The sequence below is a fragment of the Colossoma macropomum genome, unplaced genomic scaffold, assembly GCF_904425465.1.
Source record: "Colossoma macropomum unplaced genomic scaffold, Colossoma_macropomum, whole genome shotgun sequence".
Taxonomy (NCBI): Eukaryota; Metazoa; Chordata; class Actinopteri; order Characiformes; family Serrasalmidae; genus Colossoma; species Colossoma macropomum.
This window is the reverse complement of record NW_023494787.1, coordinates 297,564-305,063: the sequence shown is the minus strand read 5'-3', so window position 1 is coordinate 305,063 and position 7,500 is coordinate 297,564. Positions and strand designations below refer to the sequence as shown.

General features: G+C 39.0%; 3 protein-coding genes across 3 annotated transcripts in view; 1 reads left to right on the top strand and 2 right to left on the bottom strand.

Moving 5' to 3' along the window:
* Nucleotides 1-7,500, bottom strand: part of LOC118805159 — a 1,027,118-nt gene that overhangs the window by 741,730 nt on the left and 277,888 nt on the right. The gene's annotated exons all lie outside the window — the stretch shown is intronic.
* Nucleotides 1-7,500, top strand: part of LOC118805147 (endoplasmic reticulum protein SC65-like) — a 46,761-nt gene that overhangs the window by 25,826 nt on the left and 13,435 nt on the right. The window lies entirely within an intron of this gene.
* LOC118805149 (uncharacterized membrane protein DDB_G0293934-like) overlaps nt 3,094-7,500 on the bottom strand; it is a 7,334-nt gene continuing 2,927 nt past the window's right edge. Inside the window, exons 4-10 of the mRNA XM_036565763.1 lie at nt 5,847-5,945; nt 5,392-5,505; nt 4,940-5,053; nt 4,488-4,601; nt 4,036-4,149; nt 3,585-3,698; nt 3,094-3,246 (exon numbers count right to left, since the gene is read on the bottom strand). Of these exons, the coding sequence (XP_036421656.1) occupies nt 3,127-3,246; nt 3,585-3,698; nt 4,036-4,149; nt 4,488-4,601; nt 4,940-5,053; nt 5,392-5,505; nt 5,847-5,945 (789 nt within the window). The 3' untranslated portion in view covers nt 3,094-3,126. The remainder of the gene's footprint in view (nt 3,247-3,584; nt 3,699-4,035; nt 4,150-4,487; nt 4,602-4,939; nt 5,054-5,391; nt 5,506-5,846; nt 5,946-7,500) is intronic.

Below are 7,500 nucleotides of genomic sequence, written 5' to 3'. Positions count from 1 at the left end.
GGCAGCAGGGATATAGGACAATGTTGAAGGTGGATTATCACACAGGTGACAATGGCAATGACATCAGTTCAACTGTGCAGAAGAAGCCAATGGTAAACCACTTCTGTACTCTACCAAGAAAATCACATGGATAGGAACAACAAAATGTTTGGTATTATCTTGCACTCAACTTATTATTGGGGAAGAGCTGAGGGTTCCTCTGAGTACACCTTGCTTGCATGACACAGCTAGGTCAAAGATTTTTGCTTTAGCTGATGAGCAAGAAAAGAGAATTCAAAGCTACAAGTGGAACTTGGAATGTCTGAAGCAGGAATCATGGCAAGCTGGAAAAGAAATACAGTCTACTAGTCAGGTAATGAACAACAAAGAAGAAATGGAGTGGCTTTTATTGTCAACAAGGATGTCAACAAGACCATTATTGGATGCAATTCTGTGAATGACTGACTGATGTCAATCCAATTTCATGCATAACCATTCAACATTCCATTCATCCAGGTTTACTCCCCAACAACAGATGCTAATGAAGAAGAAATGAAAAGGTTTTATGTTGAAGCTCAGGCTGAAATTGACAGGACCTGCAAATAAGTTATCCTGCTGGTGACTGGAATACCAAATATAAAATAAAGTATGAAATAAAGATCAATCAACAACATCTTACCTGATGTATGCTAGATTATGGTTCCACGGCAAGCAAGTTAGACAAAGCTACATTGTGTCATCATACCTGTTCAACCTGTATGCTGAACATATAATGAGAGACGCAGGTGGAAGATATCAACAACCTTCAATATGCGGATGACACGACATTCACAGCAGAAAATCAGGAAGACCTAAAGGCCCTTATAAGAAAGGTTAAAGAACAGAGTGAAAAGATGGAACTTAAGACCAAGGTTAGGACAATAAGAAAGAGCACTAACTGTATCACTGATGGAGAAGATGTCAAAGAAATGGACAGCTTTTGCCAACTTTAACTGATTAACAACAAAGGATCCAGCAGTCAAACTGGAAAAGATGTTCAAATGCAAAAATCTGTCTCTCCACATAAAGATCACACCTGTCCAGACTGGTCATCTCTGTGGCTCTTTATGAATATGAAAGCTGGTCAGTAAAAAAGGTGGGAAATACTGATGCATTTGAACTGCTGGCAAAGTCTTTTGAGGGAACGTTGGATGCCAAAGGAAACAAAACAATGGGCCCTTGACCAAATCAAGCCTCAACTTTCAAAGTCCAGATAATAAACTGACACTCTCTTTGGGATTTGGGAATATTCTGAGAAGAACCACTGGAAAAGACAATGATGCTTGGAAGAGTTGGGAAGTGGAGCCCAAGCAAGAAGATACAATCCAAGGAACAATGAACGAGGCCATTATAAAGCCTGAAGACCCGAACAGAAGACCAGGATATTCTGGAGAAACACCATCCATATGGTCTCCAGGGGTTGGAAACAATTTGACAGCACTTAACAATAATATAGGGGGCTAATATGTGCTAAGGATCTTACACCAAGCAGTCTCTTTTTCCTTATATCTATTAAACAGGAAAACATTTACTGATTTTTCATCCTGATTTTGAAAGTTACCATATTTTTAAAATGTGGTCAATGTGTTTTAAATGTGTTTCAAAGTGGTTACAGCATAACTGTGCCTCTATATAAAACAACTACTAATGAGTACATTTCCTGGCAAAAACTACACTATGAACACAAAAAACCCACCCAAAACAACACCTTAACACGGTTATTGAAAAGTACAGGCTAAGGGACAGATACTGAACAAATACAACATCTTGCATCATTTCAGCTAGTTGGCCAAAGGCCAAATTTGACCTTTAGAGCAGGGGTATTTAATTAAAATTCAATAAGGTCCAGTTAACGAAAATCAAGCAAAGGTCCAGAACATCATAATGTCTAACTTCCATTATGATTCAGTGCCATGTACTGTTCACTGAAGTAGCCTAGTAGGTATATCAACATCTTATGTAGTCTACAACTGAATGTCAAATCAAGTAAAGTACAATTCAGTAATATTTCAACATTTTATTGTCAGTTTTCTCTTTTTAGATCACGCCATGTGAAGTAATTTCCCTCTGACTCACTTTCTTCTCCAACTGCTTTGTCTTGCCTTGTCCCTCCCCTGTGTGGCTTCACTCCCTCGAGTCTCTGTGCTCATTGTAATGCACAGATCGGATTGGCTGAGTAGCGTCACGTGTGATATTTACAACGCCTGTGATTGGTCTGTGAGTTTTCTGGGCCGCTAAAACGGTACCATAATGACTAGAAATGATACGCCGATTAAAATAGGACCAACCCAATAAAATTAAATAATTATCCAGAATTTATGGGTCCAGTCAGTATGGAACAACGTCTGGGTCTGGACTCGGACCGCAGTCCACCTATTAGTGACCTCTACTTTAGGGTGATTATACAGATCTATGAAAACTGAAAACTGAAATTGTTAAGGTGGCTCTACCAAATGGCTTCAATGCAAGGTACACAGGAGATTTATAATTTTAATTTGTGTTCATTTTTATATAGATCGGTGAGAAAAATTATTTAAATCCACTGAGACTGCAGGAGTGAGTGCTTTCTAATCTTTTGCCAAACCTAGTAAATTACAGTGTACATTGTGGGGACTTAACCTTTACCATGCAAAAAATATAAGAAAATTAGCAGTTTCATACCTCATTACAGAAAGTAGACTCATGCTGTGAATGCTGGGTGTGATGGTGATCGTCTCCAGAGGTACCATCTGACTCCAGACGATTACTGGCTGCTTCCGTTCCATTTTTTGTCATCTGAAATAGACAAAACAATTACCAATAAGCCCAAAAGTAAAAGCAATGCTGACATACTACAACTAAGCTGAACGCTGTCAAGTTGTAGAAAGTATTTTTAGGCTAAACACACCAACCAAAAAAATATTTCTAGATTAAAATGATAATATTTTAAAGTAGATGCCTTGTGAGGACTTTGTGTAAAACCTTCACTTTTAAAGACAGTGTGGGGGACTCAGTGGGGGAAGGGCACCACTAGTCAACTGAAAATCTTTTGCCAACCGTGGTAGATTACAGTGTACATTGTGGGGACTTGACGTTTACCATACAAAAAATATAAGAAAATTAGCAGTTTCATACCTCATTACAGAAAGTAGACTCATGCTGTGAATGCTGGGTGTGATGGTGATCGTCTCCAGAGGTACCATCTGACTCCAGACGATTACTGGCTGCTTCCGTTCCATTTTTTGTCATCTGAAATAGACAAAACATTTACCAATAAGCCCAAAAGTAAAAGCAATGCTGACATACTACAACTAAGCTGAACGCTGTCAAGTTGTAGAAAGTATTTTTAGGCTAAACACACCAACCAAAAAAATATTTCTAGATTAAAATGATAATATTTTAAAGTAGATGCCTTGTGAGGACTTTGTGTAAAACCTTCACTTTTAAAGACAGTGTGGGGACTCAGTGGGGGAAGGGCACCGCTAGTCAATTGAAAATCTTTTGCCAACCGTGGTAGATTACAGTGTACATTGTGGGGACTTGACGTTTACCATACAAAAAATATAAGAAAATTAGCAGTTTCATACCTCATTACAGAAAGTAGACTCATGCTGTGAATGCTGGGTGTGATGGTGATCGTCTCCAGAGGTACCATCTGACTCCAGACGATTACTGGCTGCTTCCGTTCCATTTTTTGTCATCTGAAATAGACAAAACATTACCAATAAGCCCAAAAGTAAAAGCAATGCTGACATACTACAACTAAGCTGAACGCTGTCAAGTTGTAGAAAGTATTTTTAGGCTAAACACACCAACCAAAAAAATATTTCTAGATTAAAATGATAATATTTTAAAGTAGATGCCTTGTGAGGACTTTGTGTAAAACCTTCACTTTTAAAGACAGTGTGGGGACTCAGTGGGGGAAGGGCACCGCTAGTCAATTGAAAATCTTTTGCCAACCGTGGTAGATTACAGTGTACATTGTGGGGACTTGACGTTTACCATACAAAAAATATAAGAAAATTAGCAGTTTCATACCTCATTACAGAAAGTAGACTCATGCTGTGAATGCTGGGTGTGATGGTGATCGTCTCCAGAGGTACCATCTGACTCCAGACGATTACTGGCTGCTTCCGTTCCATTTTTTGTCATCTGAAATAGACAAAACAATTACCAATAAGCCCAAAAGTAAAAGCAATGCTGACATACTACAACTAAGCTGAACGCTGTCAAGTTGTAGAAAGTATTTTTAGGCTAAACACACCAACCAAAAAAATATTTCTAGATTAAAATGATAATATTTTAAAGTAGATGCCTTGTGAGGACTTTGTGTAAAACCTTCACTTTTAAAGACAGTGTGGGGACTCAGTGGGGGAAGGGCACCACTAGTCAACTGAAAATCTTTTGCCAACCGTGGTAGATTACAGTGTACATTGTGGGGACTTGACGTTTACCATACAAAAAATATAAGAAAATTAGCAGTTTCATACCTCATTACAGAAAGTAGACTCATGCTGTGAATGCTGGGTGTGATGGTGATCGTCTCCAGAGGTACCATCTGACTCCAGACGATTACTGGCTGCTTCCGTTCCATTTTTTGTCATCTGAAATAGACAAAACATTTACCAATAAGCCCAAAAGTAAAAGCAATGCTGACATACTACAACTAAGCTGAACGCTGTCAAGTTGTAGAAAGTATTTTTAGGCTAAACACACCAACCAAAAAAATATTTCTAGATTAAAATGATAATATTTTAAAGTAGATGCCTTGTGAGGACTTTGTGTAAAACCTTCACTTTTAAAGACAGTGTGGGGACTCAGTGGGGGAAGGGCACCGCTAGTCAATTGAAAATCTTTTGCCAACCGTGGTAGATTACAGTGTACATTGTGGGGACTTGACGTTTACCATGCAAAAAATATAAGAAAATTAGCAGTTTCATACCTCGTTACAGAAAGTAGACTCATGCTGTGAATGCTGGGTGTGATGGTGATCGTCTCCAGAGGTACCATCTGACTCCAGACGATTACTGGCTGCTTCCATTCCATTTTTTGTCATCTGAAATAGACAAAACAATTACCAATAAGCCCAAAAGTAAAAGCAATGCTGACATACTACAACTAAGCTGAACGCTGTCAAGTTGTAGAAAGTATTTTTAGGCTAAACACACCAACCAAAAAAATATTTCTAGATTAAAATGATAATATTTTAAAGTAGATGCCTTGTGAGGACTTTGTGTAAAACCTTCACTTTTAAAGACAGTGTGGGGACTCAGTGGGGGAAGGGCACCGCTAGTCAATTGAAAATCTTTTGCCAACCGTGGTAGATTACAGTGTACATTGTGGGGACTTGACGTTTACCATGCAAAAAATATAAGAAAATTAGCAGTTTCATACCTCGTTACAGAAAGTAGACTCATGCTGTGAATGCTGGGTGTGATGGTGATCGTCTCCAGAGGTACCATCTGACTCCAGACGATTACTGGCTGCTTCCGTTCCATTTTTTGTCATCTGAAATAGACAAAACAATTACCAATAAGCCCAAAAGTAAAAGCAATGCTGACATACTACAACTAAGCTGAACGCTGTCAAGTTGTAGAAAGTATTTTTAGGCTAAACACACCAACCAAAAAATATTTCTAGATTAAAATGATAATATTTTAAAGTAGATGCCTTGTGAGGACTTTGTGTAAAACCTTCACTTTTAAAGACAGTGTGGGGACTCAGTGGGAGAAGGGCACCACTAGTCAATTGAAAATCTTTTGCCAACAAAGGTAGATGAGATTACAGTGTACATTGTGGGGACCTGACGTTTATCATGTAAAAATATAAGAAAATAAGCAGTTTCATACCTCGTTACAGAAAGTAGACTCATGCTGTGATGCTGTGCCTCCAGAGGCACCATCTGACTCCAGACGATTACTTCCTGCTTCCATTTCATTTTTTGTCATCTGAAATAGACAAAACAATTACCAATAAACACATTTTGCTAGTTCAAAGCCTGCATTCAATATACTGTAAAATAAGGAGAGATCACAGAACAGAAAACAGGAAAAGAATGCTGATAACACTAGATCACTTCTGTTTTACTCCAAATAACCCCTGCCACACCACAATAAATTTAATAATGAGCTTTCCATGATCCTTGACCCAGCTGAAGAGGAGGTTGCTACAAGTTACAAGGCAAGGGTTGCAAGATTGGAAACACAAAGATGGCACAGGGTGGACACTGAATGCACTTTTACAAAATGTTGCATGGTAGCTTTACAGAATCAAGGTCTAAAGCCAATGGCTCAGCAGCCCAAGAGCAGTAAACAGACAGCAGTGAAAGAGCTTGCTACTGTAGATGCTGGTCCCAAAAAAGGGAATGTAAACAATGGATCTGTAATACTGACGTGACACTGAGTGAAATGGAGCTGTGGAAGAGCAACAGTGACACAGAAAAAGCAAGAAGAAAACTTCAGTGCAGCAGTGTTAAGGAAAGAGCTGGAGGAAATGAGATTAGCATTAGCAGACTCAGAGGACAGTGAAGCTGCAGTGTTACAGCTGATGAGTGGTATGAGTGAGATGAGATGGCATGCAGGAGCATCACAGACACCTTAGAATGGAAGAAACTGGAGTAAAAAAATAGCATTAGTGAAACATGGAGTAAAGCTGGTATACATGATTGCTTGGTACTTTCTCTAAGCGGCAAGATGAGATATTCCTCAGCACCATTAATGAGACACTAGAAAAGAAGTAGCTGGAGTAAATTCAATTAGGATAAGTAACCGTACAATGTAACTGAGATACAGCATCACATCTGTATCACTGTTGAGTTGTTAGAGAAGAGAGCATTTTACAGCTCTGCTGAGGAGAATCTGAAAAAGACCAATTATAGTATACAAAACGAGAAATATATGACATGAACAGCACAGAGAAGGCATCTTGTAACAGTACTGAGATAACCCTGGTAAAGGAGTAAATGAAGTTAGGTTTAGAAAACGAACAGCAAATGGTGCAGCATCATGAGATGGATGGGTCAGCCGAGCATAGTCTGCATGAGAGAAGCTCAACAGGTTAGCAAATGCACAGTGTGATCAAGGAATAGCATCTCAGAGGTGTCATGGTTGAAGGCGATGAGGTAGATGTGCATAGTCCACATGAAAAAAGCAGAAGGGATTAATACATGCAAAGCAGGTTTATGGAGCAGCAGCGCATAAATTTCATAACTGAGGTATATGAACAGACATGCACTCTCAGCCTGACATGCACCAGCAGCCTATTAATGACGTCAGTGCCGCTCCGCCACAACAGTGTTTTTGTGAGTTTTATGAGTAAAAACAGCGAAACGCGTACTGCTGGGCAGCAGGAGTTACACTGAATATATAATGACGTTGCCATACTGATAATAAGGTAATTAAATATGGAAACTTTCAAAATAAAGCCTACCACAGCAATAAGACATGAATGTCGGGTTTATTCACAGAAAAGACAAACAGGCTGCTGCTGAAACTCATGAAAGCC